At 37.1% G+C, this 27740-nt stretch overlaps 1 protein-coding gene across 3 annotated transcripts in view; it reads right to left on the reverse strand.

The window, feature by feature from the left end:
- Positions 1 to 1977: 1977 nt before the first annotated feature.
- Positions 1978 to 27740, reverse strand: part of MEMO1 (mediator of cell motility 1) — a 30081-nt gene continuing 4318 nt past the window's right edge. For 2 of the 3 annotated variants that reach the window (XM_034060958.1, XM_031046238.2), the window contains exons 2-9: positions 18969 to 19050; positions 16522 to 16590; positions 14459 to 14571; positions 12981 to 13092; positions 11870 to 12012; positions 10649 to 10725; positions 5557 to 5661; positions 1978 to 4240 (exon numbers count right to left, since the gene is read on the reverse strand). In XM_034060958.1, coding sequence (XP_033916849.1) covers positions 4109 to 4240; positions 5557 to 5661; positions 10649 to 10725; positions 11870 to 12012; positions 12981 to 13092; positions 14459 to 14571; positions 16522 to 16590; positions 18969 to 19050 — 833 coding nt within the window. In that variant the 3' untranslated portion in view covers positions 1978 to 4108. Of the gene's footprint in view, positions 4241 to 5556; positions 5662 to 10648; positions 10726 to 11869; positions 12013 to 12980; positions 13093 to 14458; positions 14572 to 16521; positions 16591 to 18968; positions 19051 to 27740 lie in introns of those variants that run through there. The other variant, XM_013128271.3, reaches the window with a different exon arrangement.

Genomic DNA, 27740 nt, shown 5'->3' on the forward strand with positions numbered 1-27740 from the left:
TCATTCCTATGCCCATTCCAAAAGGATCCAAGCCTCCACCAGCACCACCCCCCACCCCCCAAAACACAGGCAAGCAAACAAACTTGACAATTTCTTTCTTAACTTAGAGATATCACTACCAAGGCATTTTCATTCCTAGGGTGTAAGACATCTCAAACCCTGGCATTAGGGAATGCAGATACTAAACAGGTACCAGACAAGACAGAAAGAAGCCAATGCTGAGTTTTCAGCTACTGCAGGATAAGATAACTCCCAAATCCCACCAGGCATCTGGAAGTTGTCTGCAATATGCATGGACAAATTGTTTTCAGAATTAAAATAGTAATTAAAAATATAAAATAGCTCTAGAAGCAATCAGAATAGATGTAATAGATTTCACATTACTGAAAGAACAGTCAGTTCATCCCCACACACAAATTCCAGATCATATTTTGCAACAATCTATTGAAAAGGCCATCTGGCTACACTGTGCGCCCTGCACTGAACTGGATCAAGAAATCCAGTTTTTCTTCATACTGAAGATTTTTCATAGGCTGGCTTCAAGGGTAAATTTCAGGAAGTTTCTAACAAAGTAGGAAAGCAGAGGGTGACCTACAGAGGGACATTAATCTCTTCTTTATAAATCTAATAGTTTGGGTAATTTCTGAGAGTGGATGAGGTGTTAGTTAGCACACTGATCTCAGCCCAAGGAGATAACAACCGCAAATCATGGTGAGTCATCATTTGAAAGCAAAGCTTCCTCTGAGGCAAAGGAGAGCAATGTTTCCTGAGGGAATAAGGGGGGAAAAAAAATCACAAAATGGTAAAATTGTACATCAACCACTGAAAGAACATGCCAAAATAACGTTAGACCTTGTGTGCAGCATCTAACAGCAACCTCCCATTTCAGTGTTTGCAATGTCAATCTGCAATTCCTTAGTAAACGCTATAGCAGTATCCAGAACCCTGAGACACAATAACGAGCTCCTGACTGGGAAACACCGAGAGCAAGAGCTAGCTCTGAAAATGCCTGGGTGAACTTAGCATTTCCAATGGCTGTCAGAAGGGAGACTGCACTGGAGTAAGAGTTCAGTTAGAACAGCAACACTGGATCAAAGCCACTCGAGCCATGATTTTTAGAGTAAATAAAGCCCAAAAGCCATTACAAACTGATAAAGGCTGAAAGCTGACACAGACATCCCTCCCTTGCATCACGCTGAGAGGGGTAGGCCTTGTTACACTCGATTAGAAACAAGAGGTAGCTGCTGATGCCCATGGAGGCATCTACCACCTTCTGCTTCTGCCAGTCTAAACCTAGAGCAGTGGATGACATACTGCTCTATTTAGGTGTCAAACTCTTTAAGCTGAAGGATTAAGAAGACAGTACTTTAAGAGCACTTTTTAAAGGCAGCATTAAAAAAAAAAATCATAAAAGCCTTTTGTGAACAATGCAAGAACACACAAAAAACCAACAAAGAAGTATTTTAATCAAGATTTTTATGCATTGAAAATTTCTCTAAAATGCCAAAATATTTTCAGACTGAGTATCATGTCCCTAGCTGGACTTACTGCACCAGAAAAGTGGTCAAAGCTCAGCCTATGCTTAGAAGAAACCTTCACAAAAGCAAACAGGACTGGGAACATTCCATAGTGTCTTAAACCACAAACACCCTGTTCCAAAATGCTATATTCAAGCATATATTTAAGTGAGACTAAAGTGTGTGATAAAGCTAAAATAATGAAACTATAGTCTTGAGTGAAGATCTTTCCAGCACATGATTTACTTTTTCCCTTGGCACATTTCAAACCACACATCAGGAAACAGAGCACAGAAAGTCAGCTCCCTCCAACCCCACCAAAAGGTATTTTGTACTTTCAATCAATACAGGGTTTTTACAAAAAAGCCTTCTAAGTTAGAGCAAATTTCACAAGCTTTAAATTTCTCTCTGGATGGGTTTCTGAACTGTTGTTGCTGGTTATTAGTAGTAGGCACAGAAATTCCCATTTTAATTAGAAACTTTATTTCAAAATACATTACACAGTTTACATGTGAAGTGCTTTCACTGTAAGGTATTTTGTAACATTGTGCTGAGCAAAATGGCTGACCAACATCCTTGAAGCTCTTCCAGTTTTGTTTTTATTAAAACTATCTTACAGAACTGAGATGCAACTCAGGCATTTTTTTTTGTATTCAGAAACTAATTACTATGTTTACCTTAGGGAGAAAGTATATACTTCACTATTCCAATTAACTATGTGTTTCAAGAATGGCATTAAGCATTTGGCATAAGACTAAAAGAAACCTGAGTCCTAATTAAACTTGTATTCACCAAAGATTAAAAAAAAAATAAACACCTTCATGATAAAAGTACTTTTTAAAATAAGGCACAGACAAGTATTTATAAAGACTGGCTACCAATTCAGTTCTACCAGCAGAGCCTTCCTGCTGGTCTGCCCAAAGTAATTTGAAAGTTCTTTTACCTGTCTGCTGCTGAGACTTTCCAAGAACAAGGCCGAGCAATAAGGCAACTGAAACAACAAACATGTAAAGGAGTCTGGCATTTGGAATGGATTCTGAACATCTGCAAAGTAGTTCATTTTGTAAATGGAGCATTCATCTCTTACTACTAAAATGGTGGCCAACTGTGATAAGCAAAATAAAATAGAAGTGGTGTAAGAAGTGTCTGTTTGAAAAAGGGTATTTTGAGAAGATTACAACATGTCTAGTATGCTTTCAGGCAAAGACTCTGTATGCAGCAATTTACAACTTTCAAAGATAATCTAACTTGAATTCTGAAATTCCCCTCTGTCACTCAGAAAAGCTGAATGTACCAAGAGGTTTGCTTGACAGCAGGTGAAATACCAGGGAATGAAATCTCCATTTAGACAATGAGGCAGAACTGTCTTCCTACTTTGCATTTATCAGAACGAAAGGAAATCTTCAGGAATGATAACTCAAATAATCACACCATTATTTTGTCTGGAAGAAAATTCAGGAACTCTTAAGGTGTGATATTTGAAGAACATGAAGCAATTCTACCTACAGTCAAAGAATAAAGACTAAAAAAATAAATAAAAGGCCTCACCTTCCCCTCCCAATTAAATCTCTGAAGAATTAACTGCTTGAGCTTAACACTGTATGGCTTTTGTGGCCTATGAACGCTTGATAGATACTCTTAAGAGTCATCTTTTTCAAGCTACTGTTCGTCATTTCAAATAAAAATACTGCATCTATTTCACTTTAATAACCAAACAGCATAAAATCATTCAAAGTGTATTTTTGATACAAATTTGTATCACATACTAAAAGATACTATTTTATAGATAGTTGTAAACCAAAAAGATTAGGATATACAAAAGGTTTTTTAAGTTCTTTTGCACAACTGAACTCAGTACAGGTTTAAGATAAAAAAATCTTGAAATGAAGTAGTCATAACAAATGTTGAGTATAAAATACATTCTGAAGTATTTTACAGAAGGGCTGAATTATCAAGCATATGAACTGAGGATAAAGAATGTTAATAACAAGCAGCCACATACAGAACACAAAGCAATAAGTTTAAATCAGACTATTTTGGTTTGTGTAGCCCTTTATTAGCAACTAAAATAGAAGATATCTGTTGTACATCACGGGTAGTAACTGACTATACTGGAGTTTTACTATATTCTAATACAGGATCATTTATAAATGCGTTGTTTTCTTTTTTTTTTTCCTTTTACTTTCATTCAAGAGCTTCCACCCTTTTTCTGTTTACAACTTGCAAAACTATTCTGAAAGCTGAGTATATGTGCACAGGTCTGCAAAGAGTGCAAATTCAGGATACGGTAAATGCTTTACATGTATTTGTAAGGACTGTCTGCCACCATGCCTTCATAGCCGTTATCTTCCCTCCCCCGAAAATAAAAAACACAAAATGTTTTGATACCAGCCTTCCTTCCACTGTCCTAAACAAGAAAGCATTTTTAAATGAGTTGAAACTAAGGAAGGACTACACCTACTAGAAAAGAAGAGTTCTATTAGTTTGAGGTTTCAGTATACCCAAAGACCAGGGACTGTATCTTTGTAAGGGCTAGGCTGGGACCCCATATACAGGGTGTGTGCAGGTGCCATCCCTGAGCATTCAGCGGTTCAGTGGACCATAAGTGCTCCAGCTGCATAACTCACTGAGCTGTCTTGCCAGTTTCGACACTGGCTTGACTGAGCATAATTCAAAAATGAAAAGCTCATATTCATCCCATTCTTCTGGAGCTCGTTGATAGCCTGAAAAGAGAAAAAAAGTTGTTTAAAAAAAGGTATTGGTGAAATTATGACATTTTCTAGCTCTCAGTCCTGTCTTTACTGCTCCCTCCATGGGTCCTTGCACCACCTCTCATAATAATATAAGCATCTCTGAGTAATTTGTGGACCTAACTCATTTTTGTGCCATTTCATTCACTAACACTGCCCCTGCTGTGCTATGGACATCCATGCAGTTCTACAGAGCAATACTAAAAAACTTTCAAAATAGATCCTTTGGAAACAATGCTTTAACTTCCATGGGGAATTCATACAGAAACGCAGATGTTACAGTAAAACACCCAACACTAGTAAAACTTTTAAAAACATATTTCTTCCATTAAGGAAAAAGAACATACCAAGATAATTTATTAAAGTGTGACAATTGGCAAAAATGAATCAATAGAATTTAGCTCAGATTCACTGCAAAATTAATCGTTATCTGAGGTTAAGAGTTGGATATTTTTGCGAAGTTGTCATATTACTGAATTTTGCTACATGCATCCCCAATATTGATGCTGCTCATACAAACTTTTATAGACTTCACTTTAAAAGGTCCCTCTATATGTTCTTCATATAGATTACATTTCCAGTGAGCTAAATTTACCCTTTTTAAAAGGTTAACAAGCTACCGGTTTCAGATTTGAAGTACAGTAATAATAGAGCAAGATTCACTCAAGCAATATGACAAATCTGCAGCATTCCAGCAGAGATGTAAAGATAACTAAGGTAAGCCAGGTTTATGCCTGCACTGGATCACCAAAGCAGAGTATAGTAACTAGAAAATACCAGTTAATCTGAATTCTAATTGCCATCAATTTATGAGTTAACAGTGCACTGCACTAATACTTACAGAAGCAATCTCTCATCTTACTTGCAAAACCCAAAAACGCTGCCAGACATCATAAGGCACTCACAATAGCTAGCTAATAGCAATACAGAAAGATATATACAGGTTTGTAAGTACTGATTCAAAAGATTAAGTATGTACTTCTTCAGGGAGATGGATTTATTAATTTATTTAGGGCCAAGAGAAAGTGAATTATTGCATTTCATTGAAATTCAAAAGGCATATGGTATCTCATCTCCCTTAGGGAACTGAAGACCCTCAACCCTTGGAAGAGCTTACAGTTGTCTATAAGCAAGACATGGAAATTGGAGACCAAACTGAGAACACTTGGAAAAATGAATTCCAGACTTGCCATTTTAGAACTAAAGAATACTCCAGCAATGTTATGTTTAAAATACATGTAAGCATCTTGCTAAAAGTTACATTTTTCAACAAATCAAACATTACTTACATTTAATAATACACCAATAGGATGCCTTCCACATATTGTATTATGGTATTTCTTCAAGTAATTGCTAAAAGATACAGGATCTAGCTGCTCTATAATGCTCATACCCTGAAAAAGAACCAATTGCAATGATTACTTCACACATTCATAAGCAGGTGTTTATACATCACCTATTTATGACAACACAGAATACTTCAAGAAGAAAAACCCCTCTACTTTGTATCAAGGATATCAAGGCAATAGCTTGTAGTCATCTTGTTGCTATTCCTTGCCAAACTAAAAGTGCAGGAGCTCTTCCAAAGCTGTCAATGATCTACATATCTGTGAAGCTATCTCGGCAGATACCAGTGAAGCTCATGTTAGAAAAGCTCCTCTTGCAGACTAGCTGATCCCCACCTTCAATGGTGCCCTACTTCCATAGGATTTTGTATAGCAGTAAGCAGGCAAATTGACTAAAAGGAGAAAACAGAGATATTTTTTGCTTCTATCTCCTCTCCCTACAACAGAGGTCAGGGCTGAGCATCTGCCTAGGACTTCTGGATGTCCAAAACCCCTAGACAAATCATCAATATACACAAACATGCAATTCAAGCATGTAGCAAGTGTAATGTATCCTGGACACATCACTCATGCAAGGCAGCTGATCTGGGCACAGGATAGCCATCTGCTCAGTGCATAAAAAGCAAATCCAGAACATCTCTGAAGCACTATGAAGTTGGTGCACGACTTAAGAACCAGAAGATGATACTTCTACTTTACATAAGGCAGTTACATATATACATCCTTTTCTCTATCCACACTCCATGAGAGCCAGGATCCCACAGAGTCATACTATGAAAACTAACATATTCATGGAAACAAACCCTTCCCCATATGCAAACACTTGCTGTCCTAAAAGCAAAAAGAATCCTACAACTCCAGATACAGCCTACTCATATCCCATCCCACAGAGCAGATCAAATACAATGAAAGTAATTTAAAACAAGTCTAAATCAGTTATTGTCTGGGTTTTATCATGGCTTTGCTATTTTGCCTGTATTAGTAGACTCTATCCTCTTGTGTATTTCCTTCCTCTGAAAAGAATTAATTCCCTTCACCAGGTAAATGAGCTCCAGAAACACTAATTCAGTAAGACATATAGCTGTGCTGCTTAGATGTAGCTGATGAAACAGGAAGGTTTTCCTTAGAGGTTAGAAAAAAACATATACTTTGCATGGGAACAATTGGAGGTTGGTATCAGAAAGGGAGAGAGTTTCTCTTAAGGTTTCTGCTATTTTCCCAGCCCCTTCCCATGCTTTTGGGAAGTGTGGGTGATGCAAGTAGAAATCACGATGCAGGAAGCAGTCAGTCTGTCTGAAGTCTCCACCTCAAGAGTGGAATATGGTACCTCAACTACACTGCAAGAGCACTGGCTGATCTGGCAGATATACCAATTATTCAGACTGGATCACAGCCAGCAACTGAGGAGGTGGAGATTCCCAGGAGACTCAGGGAGGATTAGCAAACAGGAACCATAACCAGCACCTTTGTGTACTTTTAATTAAAAACAGACATAAAATGAATTCATAAAGAGACAAATTCTATGGAAAATAAAATCAAACTATGCTAATCCATTGCTTGTAAGAGCTGTTCTTCCACAGTGGAGAAGGTGTTTGGACCCCTGGCCAGTAATTACAGCTGCTACTCCAGATCTACAGAACCTAAATGAGTCCCAAAAAAACCATAAAGGCAGCTATCCTCTAACTAGCAGTGACTACATAGTTACCATTGCATTTCTAAAGTTTAAGCAGCACCTCTCTGAATCATCCATTTGCTTGTAAAATGCGTATGTCAGTACATAGCAGCATAAAGTAGAACCAACCTTAATGAAACACTCAAGTGAAACTACACGCTGAAGATCTCATAAGAATATGTTTTATCCATTGTAAACCTTTCCACAACTTTAAAAAAAAAGAAAATGGCTGCTCAACTGAGCGACTCATTATGTAGCTATAAGTCACTGGAACATACTGGGCAGAGGCATTTGAGCATGTGTCTCGAATGGACATGAATTTATCAAAATGCCTAGTAAGCTTATTTCAATGAACAGTTCAGCACTGCAAAACATTTAGAGCTATGCAGTTCATCCCAGAAAATGCTAACAGAGCTCTGTACATCACAGATCGGAGAAAACCCATAGGAAACTGGTATTAACACATATGCTATAAGCATTCAGCTGTACAAAACTTTTCAGTCTTCTGGATTCAAAAATCATTGCAGCAGAGGAGCAAAGGCTACCAAGTTTGTTTCTCAGTGTAAATGGTTTTCAGGAACAACAGAAACATTTTTGTCAGATTGTGTTTTATTTCTCTAACAATCAGAAGTATGAAGCTCATAACTTTCAGTATTCAAATTAACTCAGCCAGGCATGGTTTACAACAGAGTTAAAACACACAACAAAATCCACATGATAAAAATGCATCACACAGTTCTGCAGTTTATCACATGGTTATTATGGCACCACATAGAAATTGCATATCTCAGTTAACCAGACACTGCAAATGGAATCTGCAATATCTTAGCAAGTGCTCTTAATATGATTACAACCAGTTACATTCTTAAATATCATCCCCTATAGGGTCAAGTTTCTGTGAGTTTACAGAAAACCCCAGAACCAAAACAAACTCAAGCCAACTCAAACCAACTCAACCAACCAAAGGCTTATTTTATACTATGCTCCAATAATCCCTTGGCTGGTCAGGCTCAAGTTTACAACCAGTTACTTCAGTTGCTTCTTCACATTTATGCGTTATGCTCAAGCTAAGAAGCCTTCCCAGGATGGGGCACTGTGAAAGGTGCTGGCGCACCACAGCAGCACTACAGAAGCCACCCAGAACTCAGCAATTCATTAGAGCTACCTGAGAAGCCACCCATGCTATGCATGGCTCCTGCACAATTTCTGGCTGCTCTCTTCAGCATCTGCATTATCCTCCCTCTTCAAAATCTAGGGTAACAGAATCCTCCTATTGACCCAAGAGAGACATAAGGTTTCACAAGTAGATATAAAAGGAGCAACCTGGCAGTGAAGATTGAAGCGAGCAGTCTGCATTTTCTGGCTAGCCTGAACAAAAAAAAAATGATTACTCTTCAATGACAGGTGGTTGAAAATAGATGTCTTTAAGGTTCCTTCCAACCCAAACCATTCTGTGGTTCTCTGACATCTTACAGAATAGTTCCCCACTTTCATTTAAAAAAAAAAAATATATATATATATATCAGGTTATGATATACAAACAAATCGTTGCACATCAGCTGCTCAATTATAACTCTTCATTTGAGGACTGCTCCTTAATACACCCCTATTATTACTCCTTTCCTCACAATCACTTCACAAGGTGCACTGTGGTACCCACAGAGTACCAACAGTCACATTAAGAACTATCATGGAGAAACCAACATCTGCCCAGCAATATTTACTACTCTCTGTTTTTTAAGCTGGAGTCTAAGGGTGCTAACCTAACACTACAGCAAATAAAATTTCTCAGAGCAGCTACCAGGTTAGTAAATCTTCAATGCCCAAAGCATTTAGCATTGTTTATGCACTACCCAGGAAAATTGCCATGCACCCATGCTTAAAGTCCAGTCTAAATGGGGAAGAGACCACTGTCCTCCCACAAGGGCATTTCTAAGGAAAAGCAATTTCATCTTAACCCAGAATACCTTCCTGCTCCCAAAGCACTCAAATGATTGCTTCACTAGTTCAGTCCAGTAAAATTATTGAGCCAGTAATGGCAAAACCCACTCTTTAGAGTCTGAATACAGGGTAATGTGTTCATATATGGCATGAAAGAGACAAAGTAGTAACGGTATATTGCCATGCAGCATGTTTAGTTTTCCAGTTAAAGTGAAGATTGGAACATTATTTTCATAGGTATTAAACAGTAGACAAGATTTTCAACATTTTACTAAAAGTAATTAAATATCAAAGTCCAGTCTTCCTACAAGCTTTCACCACAGAAATTACCAAGGGGAAACTAATGTATGCTAATGCACCTTAATCTGCTCTTGCAAAAACACTCAGAGCTTCAAATTCTGGGACTCTGTAGAAACACACTTGTCTTTATAGAGAAGCCTCTCAACCAACAACAAGAATTGGTATAAATAGAATGAAGGCAAATTTACTGTTTCCATTCCAGCGATGAATAGTGGAAAAACAAAGAGGTTAATACAGAAAGCAAAAGGCTCCAGGGATCTCCAGCAGAAAAGATTTATTCTTTCAAGACAAGAAAAAAGTTAACATGCCCTAAATAACAACAGTTATTTCTTTTAACAAATTTTACAGAAGTTACATGAATGATCCAAACAGTTTTAAAATAAATTTGAAGGTTACGTATTTCCAGAAGAACTACTTCTATTCTGTGCCATAAGAATGCTCTCAAACATTAACACAATTTTTTCTCATTTACAAAGAAATCCTTGGCTGCTGTGGCTGCAAAGAAAATGCCACGTAACTGGCATCATGGTCTTTATGTATCTAGCATTCCTTTAGCTGTTTGCCAAACCCAGAATGAAGTATAGCCTACTGCTTTTCCCCACCACCTACTATAGAGTAAGGGGCAGGGGGAAAGAACACTCCCAAGGAAATGATGACTTTTGTTTTCCTCACCAGCACAATACTGTACAGCATTTCCTCCTCAAAATGGATGTTGCTGAAACCATTAGCATAATCACAATGCTGTTTTGATAAGCAGGTATTACAGCTATTAAGCCTGAACTACCACAATACTCCGTTCATAACTCTTATTGCTTCCCAAAACATAGGAGGGTATTTGGACAGGAATTACATTACACTAGGGCATTTTAGCTAGGCAAACATGCATTTATTCTCATAAATTACGCTCACTAGATTATACCCACAATATATTGTGCTCAGTCAATAAAGTGGAGGACACTAGCTAAAAACAACAGCTAAATTCTTACTATGGTAAACACAGGAAAAGCATTCAATAAAATAGCTAATCTATGAGATTTTGTTAGAGAAATTTCTAAAGTGTTCAAAGAAATGTAAGGTACAGGAGAAATTTGTTAGTTAGTTCCACCAAATCTGAAAACTTACCATTTTATCTAGGTGCTCAATGGATCTATAAATTTCTCCTTGGGATTCATCATAGTAACTGTAACGGAACCTCTGACCTTGAAACAAAAACCATGTATAAAATAAAAAAGGGAAAAATCGTAGCTAAAACACTCCCTAATACTTACTAAATAATTTCAATTATAATATTTTTAAAATAGTAATCTTCATTATTTTATACTTTTCAGCTCCACTGAGGAACTTTTAGGGCAATCATCAAAGTAGCAGCCCAGAAATGAAACAAAAAAAATACAGGATGGGCAGCTACATTCCTAAAGAAAAACCTATGTAGAACTGACACTGCAGTATCACTTATTAATTGCCTGTTATTGCCTTGGAATCCGATTCTATAAGTTAAAAAGTAAAACAACACTTGTTTCACTATCCCTCTTCATAGTCAACCCTGAAGCCAGACTACTTTTCTTGGACAACAATATCCACAGTAAACTAAAACTAAAAGAAGTTTGTGATAATTTAATGAACATCTCTAAATGATTCATTGTCTATAACAGAACCCATGTCATTCTTATATACCTCCATCTATTTCACAATTCAAAGATGATTAAAATAAGCAATTATATAAGTTGACCAAAGATGACAATGAAAAAAGAAGTCCTGTTGTGTAACACAAAATATATCATTCTGAAGCAGTCTCTTTTCCAGCTATTATTACACTTGAAAGAAAAATAAAGTGTTAAAGCAGGACAGAAGTCAAAGCTTCTGCAATCTTTATAGTTCTGCCACCAAGATGAACTGGGATAGCTCTGATCAATTGGCATAAATACTCCATCTGCTACCTTACCCAGCAGTAAAACATACAAAGCTTACTTCCATCAGAGGGATGTTGTCATGTCCAGTGAATTTTTAGCTAATTAATTTTGCAAGTTGCTTTGAAGTGCTTAGAAGAAGAGTAAAAAGAGCAAGAAACTTCAGACAATTATTTTATTGCAACAAGAATGAGGCATATAAACCCATACACCTTCACCATTTATTGCCTCCACTACACTGAAAACACATTACCACATTTATATTTTTCATCTATTGTTCTAGATTAAAAGCAGAAAAGCCCTTTTTACTTTACAGAAGGCACTTTAATTTCAAAGATGCATTTACCAGAAGTTAAAATGTTCAATGTTCAATAAAATACATTATCTGAAAATCACTATGGATATTCATCTTATAATGAAGAGATGTGAAACTTACCCCAATGGCAAAAGTCAGAAGAAACCACAAAGAGGTTACTAGGATCAGCTAGGTATTTACTGAAGAGTTTTCCAAATTCCTGCTCTTTTGACTCACTCAGTGCTCCGACCAACACAGGAATAATAGTAAACTCATCCTTATGGCTTATAAGCAAAAGAAAAGAGGTTGTAATTCAAGTAACATCTCAAGTTTTTACAGGGCTTGCTAACTGAAATTGCAGAATGTTTTAAAAGGGCACTACTGAGTTGAAGATGCAGTTAATTTAATAAGGTCATCCTAGAAAGTTGTTTTAGAATCTGAAAGTACTTCAGTTTCAGAAAACACCCACCAACCCCCCAACAGTATTTATCTTTGCTGCAATATGAAAACACCAGGCAAACAAAGACAAGACACAAAGAAACCAGCAATTACAGTAAGAATGAAATTCTTCCTGTATAGATGCTGCAAAATGTTGGGTAATTTTTCAAAATATATGAAAATACTCAAGACAGCAACCAGATTATATACTGATATTCCAGAAAAAATTACAAATACTATAGAATTAAAAAAGCATGTGTGTGGCAAATAACCACCACAAACTGACAAATATTATTGCCTTTAAAATTATTCAAAGTACTCATCTGAAACAGCAAACACAGACAGTACCCCAATTTAAAAATCAGTATTAAATATGAATGCTCCGAACAAATTTAAAACTTCACAGAAAACACTTACGAGTATCTGAACTTCTTTCAGAGATGCATTGCAAAAGAAAAAAAAAGCCCAACAAAGCCACAAAACAACTCCCCCAAATAAAACAAAAAACCAAGAACCAAGTATTGAGAAAGACTCATGAAGGCATGTCTAATTTTAACTATATTAAGTCAATATAAACATACAAACGTGTTTATAAGGGGTGCTCCAATTTCATCATGCAGGTGTTTGCTCCTCTCAGTTTCTACTACAGCATCTAATCCTAGTCTCTGTCCTTATCCTCCTCAAAAGTTTTATTGGTGGGTGTGGAGTGTATTATATACCATAAAGGGTATTATTACTTCATACTTCACACATAGTTCAAACATTTGATGCACATAATGCTCATTCTTGTAGAAGTAGTAGTTAGCCCTAGTACCTTTCCATGGCTTTAGCAGTGTAAGGCAAATGCATTTCAATACTGTGTTCATCCTCATCTGTCTGTAGGGACATACGCTCAAACATTCCAGTCTTCCACAATTCTCCATAAACTGAAATGAATTAAAGATTAATTTTTACTACTTAAAAAAAAACCCCAGCCAAACAACAAAACACTATAAAGCAAGCTACAGTGCATCTTCACATGAACAAGCCTGATATAAAAACTTATTTGCCTATACGGGCTGTCATCATAAACCACTTGTTTTTAAAATTAGGATTAAAATTATATTCAAGTCAAAGATAAACATAATTGATCCACTTTACAAAATAAGTGTGTTACTATGTTGAGAAAAGATTTTCAGTCATGGTACAAAATTTCAGTAACACAAAAAAACACATCTGAAAATATGTATGCCATTTTCCAGTCAATGAATCCTTATTTTCACAAACTACGCCATCATATGTTTAAATACATACATAGAAAAATAAATAATAAATTGCTGATCAGCTGAGCAAGTCCTGGATGTATTACGATTTAATACAATTAATTATTAATTGAATCATGACATCTAGAGATAGCAAAAAATTAAGTAATCCACATTTATAAGTTATTTTCTCCTCTCAAGTGCTCCTGGTGGTATGCAGTCATCTCGACATTCTGAAAACTCTCCACTAGATGAATTTGATGTGGAACTATGCCTCCTTCTCCACTCCATAAAGGAGTTCTACAGAAACCAAAACACTTGTTACCTAAGGAAATTTCTGCAAGTGCTATGTAGAAAGCCTGAACTAGGTTGCTTCATCACAGTCATGATGAAATAGCCACACATCTGCGCTACTCAGTCCTTCTGCAAAAGATACTGTATTATTAAGGTATACCTCAAAATGTATGAATGGCAAAACATCAAATTTCTCTTCCTTGCACCTCTAAGCTTAGTCTAAAAGACTGGTATTTCATGGGCTAACTATCAGATTTTAAGTTCTGTAGGTTCTCTGCCAGTTAAAAAAGTCATATGCTATAATGCATCAAATAAAAGCAGCTTTTTGTTCCTCTGTTACTCCTCTATCAGGAATAAACTCAAACCAACTGTAGTAGTATCTTTCTTTGCAGACAGAATCCCTCATGGAATAATGAAACAGATGTGTGGCAGGCTATTATTCAAATGTGACACATTTTAATTTTAAGATCCCCTTTAAAGGCCACTTGTCAAGAGGCACATATTCAGAATGGAAAAGATAAGTAAAGACTGAGAATTCTTTACTTGCAGGAGCAAGCAACACATTAAGGTTATAATACAGCAGTCCCTGCAACCACCAGAATCTGTCCAAAGTTAGCTTTCATTGCAGTAAAACAGGTTTGTACTTGTATACATATAAAAGTAATTAAGTTCCCAGCAATGAGTCCTCAGCACTGCAGTACCAGTTAATACTCAAGCTACAGCAATCGTCACAATGCAAGCTTTGTCATGCACTTACTCTTTTGGTCAATTCGGAGATCATACAGAGGTGTTCTATAAATGTCCACACTGGAAAGTGCACATCGGGAAAGGGGCACGTGGTGGGAAGGCCCAAGAATGAAAATTTTTCGGCTACAACAGTTAACACAAAAGCCCACAGTTCAGACAGCTGCAATTGTACAGACACTTGGCTTAGAGCAACAAGTTCAGTAAAAATGTACAAAGCGATACTTTTTGGTGGTTACCTGTAGAGTTTTACTCTGCTGTGTGTAAAGACCACAGATCAGCCCATGGTCTTGCTCGATATCTCAGAAATGATCACAGGATCTGTTCAGTAATGCTTAGATAGCCTTAAACCTCTTAAGCAGGTTGTATATCAGAGAGCACGCATCAGCTAGGTAATTTGTTCAACTGGACACAGTTGGAGGCTGAATGATGCGTTATAGGTCCTTAGAAGCTTTTTGGATTCTCTCCTTGGAATAACACAACCTTCAGTTACATAACACCTTCAACAATTACAGATACATACCCTCAAAGGAGGATTATGGATTTATCACCTATTCAGAGCTTTTTGCTTATTTGATTAGCTTTACTTCAGCTTTCACTACATTCAAATTTAAGTCATTCTCAAATGCTATTTTTATCCACTGTTGCATCAACAACAGGGACTTGGACCTGCACATTCGTAGCTTTAGCCGACACTGCAAGCTTTCACACGTCACCATGATGTTATTTCATCAACTCCTCAGTTCCTGGCTCTTGATTAGATGTTAAGGGTCTCCTGCCACAGGACTTAAAGAAAAAACAAAACATAACCTATAGGAAATTCAGCTTTTCAGATTCAGGATCATATCATTCTGTTCCTGGCACTGAACTAAAGGGGTGGGAGACAGGTAAAGGTTTCCCCCCCTACTTTACATGTGGAGTGCTGTAGCAAGGTATAGTAAAATACTAAAACTTTTTACAGAGTTCATGAAAACAACATATCCAAACATGCAACAGTTCAGCTGAAAGATGAATTGTAAACATCCCTTGTGGTGAAACAGCAAATGATCCAGAAAGGTCTATCAATTCCACGTCAATGAGCCTGGGAAATGCAACTTGTTCTAGAAATTTTAGAGAAGTTAGTTATCTGTCACACCATAAAGCTACTTTCACTTTGATTACAACAGTTAAGCAAGAATCAAAACCATTTTCTTCATTACAACATGTTATCACATAAGCAACTGACAGACATAGCCAGTTTTTATATTAACATTTCAGAATACATACTTTAAGTAAATATTGGAGGTGTTTTAAATTTTTGTCCTTTAAAAAACTTGCACTCAGCAGAACACATTAAAAATTATATTTTTTTAACACAGAATAACTGGATTCATACTTTCAGAGGCAGGCACAGACTACAGTAGTGTGTTGAGTTTTTTCTCCTCTTTTAAACAGTTGTGATGTTAGAAACACAAGTCTGCTTAAAATCATTACAACTAATTTTCACTGTCTTCAAATATTATATACACACACTGGTCACTTTCTCCACAGAGGAAGAGAATCCTGGTAGCATTCAGCCTTTAATCCTGCACTGAAAAACCAATGCAGACTCATAATCAAGATTTTTAATATACTTAAACAAAATGTCCAACAAAAAACAAAACAAAAAAAAACAAATGAAAGAAAGGAAAAGAAACAAAGACACCCTGTGACCCTTCAAAACCAAAACAAAGCTTCTTAGGCTTTTATAAAAGAAGTAGAACATCAAACAATAAAGTAAATTGAAGGTTATTACCTGCAAAAAGAACAGGGTTAACCCCCTCCCTTCTAAAAAGTTAGCAACCAAAACCTCAATAACTTTTTAAAATAGTGCTTTACATGTTCAGTTTCAACAATGCATTATTTTTTTCTACTGTAACATCCAAACAATTTGAACATTTATGATGTTACAACAGAAGGGATGAATAAAAGACTAAAAAGGGTACAAAATTAAAATAATAAAATTTGTGGTGTAAGAATGTAGAAAGCACATTCAGTTTCTCAGAGAATTGCAATGGCATTGTCTTACACTTTGTAAAGAAAAATTTCAATACTTACGTAATATTAGGATCCACTTGTTTGTAAGCATGGGCAGCACAAGATCCGCAGTAAGTATACCCTGCATGGCTGCAAACCAAGGTGTAGAAAATGTTAATATGTTGAACACTGTTTAATATCTTAATATGTTGACATTGCTATTAAATTATAATATCTTAAATATTATTTGTCCCCAAGGAACTAGAAATAGCAAGGGTGATCTAAAAATCAGCTCCTGAAAGAGATGGAGACCACTGTTTCAACACTGAATGTACAAGAGGTATGTGCTGAAGAACATTTACTTGAAAGTTAGTAAGTCTCCAGATCAAAGTACCTTTTGTTCCTTGTAAAAGATACTGCTAGGCAGACTACACAACTGCGTATTATCAAAAGCTCATGATAATGCTAAGAGTGCAGCCAGGGGACAAGGGAATAGCAAGCTGCTGCAGAATGCTCTTCTAACCACACACCAGTAACTGAGTATAATGACAGTACAGGGGTCTGGCAAAGAGAGAACTACGTTACAGCAGATAAACAGAATAAAAACACTCTCAGCAAATAGAATGAATGGACACAAGGAAAAGAGTGGAATGCAGCAAGATAGCTTTTACCACAGAGAATGCAATACATGCTGCATCATTTCCTATCACTCTGGCCTGGAGCCTTTCTCAACTTGTGCTCCTGCGTGCACTAAGAAAACACTCATAATTATTCCAAATGCTTGTTTCAAATATCACATCTAAATCTTAAGACCCATTCCCTTCAAGACTGTTAAAACCAGGTGGAGATTCTGTTCACAATGCTAAAAGCATTCAGTCCAGACAATGTTGATTCCCCAGTGTCCCAGGCCAAAAGGTGAACAACACACAGTCAGCAGAATGGTGCCAATGGAACACCACGCTCACATTGCACAGCATTTGGGCCACATCACATCTGGAGCACTTGTGCCTCTAGCTCAATAGTTATCATTTGAGTCAATCAAGTATGTGCAACAACACAACTACTGTTTTTCACAATAATACTGAGATATTAAGCAATAATTAAAAAATATTATTCTTGCATTTATACTATATATTTATACTTTATTTATTGTATTATATTGTATTTATATTACTCTCAAATAATACTGAGAATTATACAATAATTTTACACAATAATACTGAGAATTACACATGCTGCAAGTCCTGGGACATACAGGATGTTGAAGATATAAGTTCCCCACCGCTGGAGGATTTCATATCTACTTTTATGTATGTATGCTCACATGCATGTATATTATCCACAGAGTGATACCTGGAACAAATTATCCTCAGAATCACCCTGAGTTTGGGTTTTTTTTTTGTTTTTGTTTTTGTTTTTTTTACATCAGTGTCACTTTCCTCACTCATGCTAAAGCTCTCAGAAAGGCACTAACACAGGTTAAACAGGACACTGAGATTTGTGAGCTGGCAAAGTATGTTATCTGATAATGTCAGAAGAGCCCCTGAAAGGTTTCCTCTGCTTCAGGTTTCTTCGGTCTTTCACGAAAATATTAGCCATATCCCACTTTACAGGTGGGAAAACAAAGGCATGGTTAATGGAATAATTTTGTGAGTCTACCAGGAGACCTCCAGCAATTGTGGAGAAAGAACGCAGGTCGCCTAATCTGCAGCTAAAAGGGCTCTTTCCTGACATTTCTGCAAGAAATAGTAAGGCAGATTTGGAGCAATTTCTTCTGCACATTCAACACTATTATGGAATACTTCAAACATCATGTTAGCACAGGAAAAACATATTCAAGGCGGTGCTTCTAGTGTTTCCTTTCAACTCATAATAACTGGAATAACAAACATACTTTTCTTATTGTATGTCTCAGCTACCTTCAGGAAATTGAACTCTATTTAAATAGTTTAGATGATCCCTATTTCTGCTGTGGACAAAAACCATCCAAACAAACCCAAAACCAAACAAACCCACCAAAACCAAAAAAATCCCAAACTAAAATGACAAAAGTAAACCATTCCAGATAACTGAATAATGTTTCACTACTTTTTCAGTTTAAGCTTTGCTAAGTTTTGACTGGGGGGGGGGGGGGGGGGGAGGGGGGATATTGGGGGGATGGGATGTTGGAGTTTTGTTTTTGTTTTTTAGGGTTTTTTTTAATAAATGTAGATGTTCTACACTAGAAGTGCATTAAAAGAGCTGTCCCCTTAGACTACAACTCCATTAATACACCTCTTATCTGTCTTCCTGGATCACAAATAAATGTTTATGTCTGCAGTCCATCACCAAAAGGAAACTAATCCTGTACTAAAATGCACACAGATTTCTTTCATTCTATGCCATATCCAAAATACTTGTTTAGAAACCATGCAACATTCCTTTCAGTTAAATACTAGCTTTTAGCAGTTCTCGAAAAAATCACTCAAAATAAAGCACCATTTAACAAATTAAGTGTTATATAGACTAAAAGTAGATTTCAAACTTACGGTGCAATAATGGCTCTAGCAGGTCTTTTTGTGGACTGTACTTGAGAAAGCCAGCCTTCTAGTTGTGCATTCAGCTGGGGTCCTATGAAGAGACAAGGAAATACTAAGGCCATAAAATAAATGAGCACCTAAAATACCTCAAGAATTAACAAATAATATCCAAAAGTCCAACAGATTTAAAATCATCTTAAATATCAAAGCCTGTGTTTAAATCCCAAAAAAACACAAAAGTAAACCCAACCAGTCTGTAACACTAAGGGTTGCAGTAGGAAAGTTTCAACCTCCTAGCCCAGAAGTACATTTACTGCACATCCAAACATACATTTACTGGTCCTTGCTTTGTGGACTGATGCACGTACCATTTCATCATTAGAAAGAACGGCTGCCAATCTTAAAAGAGGCTAACAGGTTAATTCCTCTGGTAACTGTATTTGCAGAATTCAGAAGTAAAAATTCAAGACAACATATACCAGAGAGCCCGACACAGGAAGGTCACACAGCACAAAAGCCTTACATACTGACATGACAGACAATGGCTATGGTATTTAGTCCTTTGTTATTATCCAGCAAGAATAAGAGCAAAACACGAAGCACACTGTAACCTGAAAAATCTGTAAATACATGGGAAAACACCATGATTATACTAATGCCTTACAACTTCTCATGAATCAACATATACTCTAAGTACATACACGTCTTGGAAATACGAAGTTTGGTAACTGGTCAATCCAATATTTAACTTTTTTGTTTTTTCACTAAATTCTGTACCTCAGCAAGTAGCAAATATTCCCAATTCAATTAGCTGACAGGTGATAAAAATACCTTCTAGAAATATAACAAAATAAAAAGCCTACCCAGAAAACCCCAAAACCCCACAACATTTTATTTTCCATCACAAAGAAAATATTTCGATGTAAAGATATTCCTGAAGAAGCAAGTCTGGCAAGTAGAGTGCAATATTCTTTATATTAAAAACACAAAACAATCCTTGAAGTAAAACTCATTCACCTGCTATTGTTACAAGTAACATATCCTTAATAAAAGGAAAAACAGATGCACTGTTTCAGCTGGCCCTATGCTTTTGACAGATCTGTGTGTCCGCTGAGTTTATCTGTCAAGTATGGTGCAGTAAGCAACTTTCCTTCCACCACACACGCTGTAGTTTTTTGTATCTTCCTGATGCAGGTGTAAACCCACCAACTGCCAGGGAAAGTCAAACCCAAATTAAATACCTGAAACTATTTCACAGCTATATCCCAAACAGCCCAGATGTCAAGCTGACAGGTCTCCAAAAAGCTGACAAGAACTACAGAGAATCAGAGCAAAGATGTCAACTTCTGCAGAATTCAATCAGGATTGAGAAGTCACTCATCAGTGAGAGTCAAAATGCTTTCTCTAGAAAGCCTTGGGGGGGGGGGGGGGTGTCAAAACCACTGGGTTTTATACAGAACTGATTCATGAAACAAAAAAACCCCGACAGTTTCTGTGGTTGCAAAGAACCTTACATAAAGAAGATGAACTAGGGCAATGCCATTTCCCTAAGGCTACCATACCCTTGAATGCCTTAGTTGCCGTCTACATCTCTAACAAGGGAGGCAAAAGAATGACATTTATTAGCTATTGTCACTCCTGTAATACAGCAACTTTATGAAATGATGAAATTGTCAAGAACATACAAACCAAACACCAGTTTTGTTCTGCTGCTTCTGCTGTTTGGGGAAACAAGCAGCAGAGATGTGCAAAAAGGAAAATCACATCCTGCAAAATGGAGGCTATTGGGGAAACTAAGTGAAAATAAATATATCTATTTCCACCCTCTTTTTAAGATACTAGGAGACTAACAAAACAGCACTATTAGTCTTACCACTTTTTAAGACTGAAGATATAAATCACTTACTAAAGGACAAAGTACTTTCTGAATGAAGATCTTTAGAACACAATTATTTTTTCCCCTCAACACCTCCTACCCAGTGACTTCAACAACTGAGCAGTCCTCAAAGATGATCTATAGGCTGCACAACAACAGGAGGACTAGAAACTCCCAAGCTAAAGCAAGATGGCCTTGAGACTCTCTTCCACAAGAAGGCACAGTGCTTAGCCTTTCATCATCCCTTCTTTAGCAGCAAGGATTTTTGGTTAAGACGATTTGTCTCTTGTTAAGACAAATCAGGTAACTTGGTGAACCGTTTAAAGACAAAGTTCAGAATCTCTGGTAATTTCCTAAAATTCCATATGATTGTTTAAATCTGGCCAAAACTTCTGATCTTACAGTGTAGTAGCAAAGTAAAATACCCAGGTTTGCTTAACCTCCTATTACAGACATACATCTCTGAGAAAGTAATGAAGATTTTCTTCCTAGAGGCAGTAAAATAACAGATCTGTCTGACCCAAGGGATGAAAACTCTGACAATGTTTACTCAAGAACCAGGTAACACTATCTGCTTTCACATTTTTTTCCCTTTAATGAAACTACAAGCTGCCTTTCTAAATCATTAACTATGACCTAGCTTAAGTTTCCATTTCAACTGACACTTTTTTACCCTATTTTAGCAAAACATGTAATCAAGTCTCTCTCTGCAAAGGACTAACAGAGAGAATAGAGTACAACATAACCACCAGACTTTTTACTTAAGGAAAACACAATCAAAATCAAGACAGCACCCGCATGAACCGCAGCTTTCTACGCTTATGAATACTCAGATATTCTAAAAGCTGCAATTTTCTTTCTACAAAATTAACATTGACTTTTTGAAGGGTTCAGAGAAGTTTTTCTTCCAATTTCTCAAATGATAATGCTTAAGGCTAAAGTAAAAATATTTTAATTTGGAGATACAAAATATAAATACACCAACATTATTACAGCAGATATGCTCTCCCATATGGAATTGTATTATAGGAGATGGGTGGCTTCTTCATGAAGAGCTCTATAAGCAAGTTTTGTTCATATGTAAATTAAGTTAAACTGGAAAAGAGTCTTTGCAAATAGTCACAGAGATAACTGCAGTAAATATCCATCTCCTAAGCTGACAAGCATGGGTGAGGAAGAGCGCTGCTGCTTATGTACCCCTCTGCCACAGTGGTGGGAAACAGAAGAGGTGCCTGCTCCTCCAGCTGCAAATGGAAAGCCCTGCTTGAGAAACCTGGCAGGATGAACACAATGGGGTTTTTAAGGCTATTCCAAACAGAAGGACAGAAAGCCTTCTAGATGCAACAATCAACACACTTCAGCATTTATACTGTAAGATCAGGCCTCTTATTGATTAAAGGAAGATAATAAGGCAGTAAAACATCAGCTTCCCTGAAGCACATAACATGATGATTTGCATTTCAAGGCAATGAAGTATGAATATAGTCATGTAACTAAAGATGATGACATTATCTGTGGCTATTTCACATCCTGTTCTGTTTCAGAAATTGGCAGAAGTTATGCCAAATTAAAAATAATTGCAAGCATAGACCAAGTCTCCACCAGAAAAATTTATGGATATAGCTACAAGCATCATTTATTCAAATATCATGCCTAAAAGGATAAATTATTTTTACAATGAACATTTCCCCCTCACAAAGCACTGGAGTAAGTAAAAAGGAATCCTTCCACATTAAATGCATTAAATGTTACCAATGAATAATAACAGAATGCCAGCTGGGAGTCACATGCTTAGGTCCATCAATTCAATTCATAGCTTTCATAGTCCAGGCTTTATGGGTTAAGCCAAACCAGCACATTCTTTCCACAGTCAAGCTCACCTAGTCACATGAGGCTGAAGTGCTTCTATGACAAACGTCAACACAATATAATGGGAACTTGCTCTCATCCCAACAGCCACCATTACTAGTGCAAAATCTACCTCTTCAGACTGGTAGGGAAAACAGTGCTTACTCTGAATCCTCAGTCTTGGCAAGTCCTTTTTTTACTGGGAGAACATAAGCCTCAAGCAAAATTCAGAGCAGCACCAAGGAAAATTGCTCAGGTCACCTTTGGCTGCATGTGTATAGCACTTGCAGTAATGCAAATAATGCTGGAGCACAATGACAGCAACACTGCAGTCCCCAGATTTTACACTTCTAGACAGCTTTTACATGTCTAATCTTGCCTCCCACCCTACAGGAGTCAGTATTTTCACCACCACCACCCCCCATGAGTTTCTTAGTCCTTTTAACGACCTTTATCTGTTGATGAAAGAGTCTACATCTCAAAAATACTTCTGAAAATATTACAGAGTATGTATTAAGAAGTAAACAAGTCTTTATTCTTGTGTCAGAAAAAAATCAAGGTAAGTAACAGTGAAACCTTGGTGGCCTTAGTTTAATAAGGACTGGGGGAAAAAAGATACAAATAAAGATTACACCAATGCTACATAAACTCCAATTATATGCATTGCAAGACAAACATAAAACAGCAGGTAATGCTTCAATTGGGGAAAATAAAACTGAAGCCACAACAGAAATGTTGAAATCTGCTTTCTCACTTGCTTGTCACTGTTTTCCAGTATTTCACTAGCTTTTTGGTTTCCTTTATAGAAAATTCTTAAGAAATAAATAATCAAACCGTAATGCCACTAATTAAGAGTATCAGCAAACATGCACCTACCTAGCTCTAAAAAATATTTTAGCAGTTAAGTCATTCGGAGATCCAAATAAATAACCTTCTGTTTTATAGCTCTAATACATGCTAAATGTAACCTGAATTTGTGAAAGTACTCACAAAGTGATACTTGCAGGCCTATTTTAATAATACCAGGACTGCACCAAATGCAAAGCGCTTTTCCAATTCCAATTGTACTGTAGAAGTTGAAGCTACATTCTTTATTTGGAATATCTTGATTCTGACAGCGATTCAGTAGAAATAAAAGCCTGGAAATTGTATTTTAAATTATTCCACTATACTTTTGCAGTATACAATGTTAAATAATAGAGTCTGCATATTAATACTTTGTTCCATGATTTATTCATAAAAGAATCAGCAATGACACATTACTTTCCCAATAAAATGTCTGAAAAAGACAGAAAACCAAAGGGAGAGAAACATTACATGTAGTATATCTAACACTGTGAAGCAAATACATTTGCAAGACACTATGATTAGTTGTTTACACACTGCAAGGTAAGAACATAATTTAACAGCTGTACTTGCAATGCTCCAGCTAATGTCACAACATTAAGATTTCATGATCAGTACATTAATTATCCTGCTATTGCAGAAAGCTCCTTTCACTGCAACAGAGATCATAGAATCTTTTAGGTTGGAAAAGACCATTAGCATAAAATCCAACCATAAACACTAAACCACTAACCATGGTTTAGTCCACCACTAAACCCTCTCTCCTTTCAGTGACTCTCACATGCTTTTTACATTTTTCTTGGATCCATTTGCCCTTCTACAAACAACACAGTGATTTGTTATTTGTATATTACATTTATGAATGAGCTGTGATGAGTTATTCCAATTTTGGGGGACATGCCAGGGTTCTTGGCACACCGCAGTTAAGCACTTTCAGAAGAAGACTCTTAGAAGCAGTGATCACCTCCTTTAACTCCTTGTCTGCATTCACAGTCTAACAACAGACCAGACTGCACACTATTTCCTTCTAGCCACTTCAGCTGCTAAAGAGACTTAGATCCAACACACTACAAAGAAGGGTCACTGCTCTAAATTAAGGTTGGATTCAGCCACTCTGAGGGTCAGTGAAAGACATCCCAACCGCAGTGTTTGCCCTCAGAAACCATGGACAGCAGGCCTGGTGAACAGATTACACACATACAGCAACATCATAGCAGAGCAAACTGCTCTGCGACCAATGCACACACTTTTTCTGATGCTGATGAGAAGTTCCAGATCATGCTAACAAGCATACATATGCTAGGATTACATCACTATTCATTAAAATGGACACTTCACCCAGAAGGTGCAAGTTAGAAAAGCTGTACTATCTCAGAATCATATTGCTATTGCATTTTGAACCTGGTTACCTCAAAGAACTATCAACAGAGAGTTAGTGTGTTTTGGAATCAAAAAACTCAATACTGGGTACAAAGGCACCAAAAAAACCAAAACATTAATGCAGATCTTATTGGGGGTTACACAGGAGTAGAAGAGACTGAAAGCACACTAAAACAGTGGCCAACTTTGAAGGAAGTATCATTTCGAAACAGATAATTCATGGCACACAATTGCTTTTTTATCTATTTCCTGGTCTGCAAAAGGTCCTCCTTTTAGTCCTTTCCAACTGACCTAGACATCATCATACAGACCTTAACCTAGAAGACAAGGTCTGAACATCCCTGTCCACATGACAGCCAGTTATTCAAAGTTCTGACATTTCTTCTTGTCATGGTTTAAGCTCAGCCAGTAACTCGGAACCACACAGCCATCCCTCTTCTTCTCTCATCCTCCAGGCAAGATGGGGATGAGAATCAAAAGAATGTAAATACCATGGGCTGAGATAAGAACAGTCCAATAACTGAAGTCTAATATAAAACTAATACTAGTAAGGGAAATAACAAGGAGAAAGAATATAAAACTAGAAGGGGAAAAGGAAAAAAAAAAACCCAAAACAATAAGCCCTAAGTGATGCCCAATACAATTGCTCACCACCTGCTGACTGATGCCCAACACAACCTGAGCAGTGATCTGGGCCTTTCAGGTGATTCCCCTCAGTTTATATACTGGGCATGAGGTGCTGTGATAGGGAATACCCCTCTGGCTAGTTCAGGTCAGGCGTCCGGTCTCTTTGTTTTCTGTGCCCCTCCTTGCTGGCAGAGCATGAGAGACTGAAAAGTCCTTGAACAGGATAAGTGCTACTGAGCGACAATTATACAATTACAACATCGGTGTGGTATCAGTACTCCTCTCCGACTAAAGTCAAAGCACAGCTCTGCACCAGCTACTAGAAAGGAAAAAAACCCCAAACTGTTGCAGATGAACCCAAGACACTTGTACAAACAAATTAAAAACTTAATTCTTATATATGCTAGTGACCAGAGTGCAGACTTGAACTCCTTTGGGGTTCTGTTACTTACAAGCTAAGGCAACAGAAAACCAATTCTTAACACAGGAATACCATGAAGTTTGAACTCTCTTCAAACATTTATGTTGAAATAGACCATTTACTTGGCTCATCATAAAAAAACCCCAGCAAACAACTTCTAAGACAATAAGCACAACGGCCTTTCAAGTCAGCACAGCGCTTATTCTTCCAATTCATGTTTGCATCAGCTAGTGCATGGAAATTAAGGTTTTCCTAGTTTAGTTTGGCACAGGCTACCAGAAAGCACACCTCTATCCAGTATGACCTGGTCAAAAAAAACAGAGAAATAAGCCATACCCAATACAATGACAAACTTGTTTTGCAGGGCACGTTTAAGATCACATAGGACTGTTATTCACACACACACTCTCAATTTGATTTTACTCCTGTGATTTGGAATAGCCTGCTGAAAATTTTTGTGTTTTGTCTATATCAGCGTGCCACCGACCAGAGATTTGACTTACCAAAAACCTTAATAAAGAATGGTACAGTATCTAATTAGCACTTCTAGGAGCCAGGAAATGCTGGTCAGCTGTCAATGATAAGCCCTAATGTGTGATATCTCACTTGGTATGCTATGTAAGAAGAAAGGTATACATACACTTCTGGTTATTTTCATTCCAGGAATGAATGGATTTATTCCCCACAGAACTGCTAAGCACTTTCAGAATTCACTCACAAGAAGAAGTAAAATAAGAGGGTGGATGCACACCTTGACCTGGAAATAGTCCATGCTCACAGTAGCACGTTATTCGCATTGTATTTCAGCTACTCCTTTTTTGTATTTGGGAATCTATCTGTCCTACATTCAAAGTCATGGAAAGTTATGCCATTTTTCTTTCAAGTTGTCCTTAATCTTCCTCTTCCCCCTGCTGGCCAAAATCAGTTTCTCAAGAGGTCGGGAAGCTACGTGGTTGAATTAACCCAGCAGGAGGGAGACTTTCTTCCAAAAATAAATCAGTGTAGTATTTTTCACAATACAACAGAGATACTTTAAGAAAAAAAAAAAAACAAACAAACAAAAAAAAAAAAAAACAACCCCGGACCAATCTATGACAGCAGTACAAGAAGGTGATACTTTTATTTAGGCAGTATGCCTTCATCTCATGTTTGTAACAGTTTTCAGTAGCCACCACACAGGAGGCTGCTAGTCCACAGAAGCAATGGGATGCAACATACCATTTGTAGCTTTTTTTGAAAGCATACCTATGGATCAAGGTCAGCAAGTAAAAAAAAAAAATGGTTATTTAAACCTGTGGCCTACTACCAGCAACGCTCATAGCACTATTTCAGTTTGGAAGCTCTGCTGTAAAGCTTTCCATATTCAGCACTGCTGCTAAGTACGGGGAGGAACAACAGAGCAAACAGATTTCATTGTTAGTTTGCTGTCAGACAGATGCTCCACAGGTACACATCTAAAGTCTATTAAGATGCTACAAAGATCGATGCAGCACAAACATGAACTTTCCCATACCAAGAATTCTAGAGGAGAAGGTATGATGATAATTTCGTGCAAGTTTTTCATACTGAACTCGGCTGCAGAAACCGCTTAAGGAACTTGCTTTTAAAATTTTTATTTAGAACAGCACATTATGGATGAAGAACACATGGCAAGTTAAACACCACCACCACAAAGCCCATCTTCCCCTCTCCTTCTCACCCCTTTTCTCAGCTTTGTCAAGCGAGTAGGAAGCAGCGAGCTTTCTGCTGGGACCTCACTTTCCCTCCCATAACAAAGTTATTT

This window comes from Melopsittacus undulatus, chromosome 3 (genome assembly GCF_012275295.1).
Source record: "Melopsittacus undulatus isolate bMelUnd1 chromosome 3, bMelUnd1.mat.Z, whole genome shotgun sequence".
NCBI classification, from domain to species: domain Eukaryota; kingdom Metazoa; phylum Chordata; class Aves; order Psittaciformes; family Psittaculidae; genus Melopsittacus; species Melopsittacus undulatus.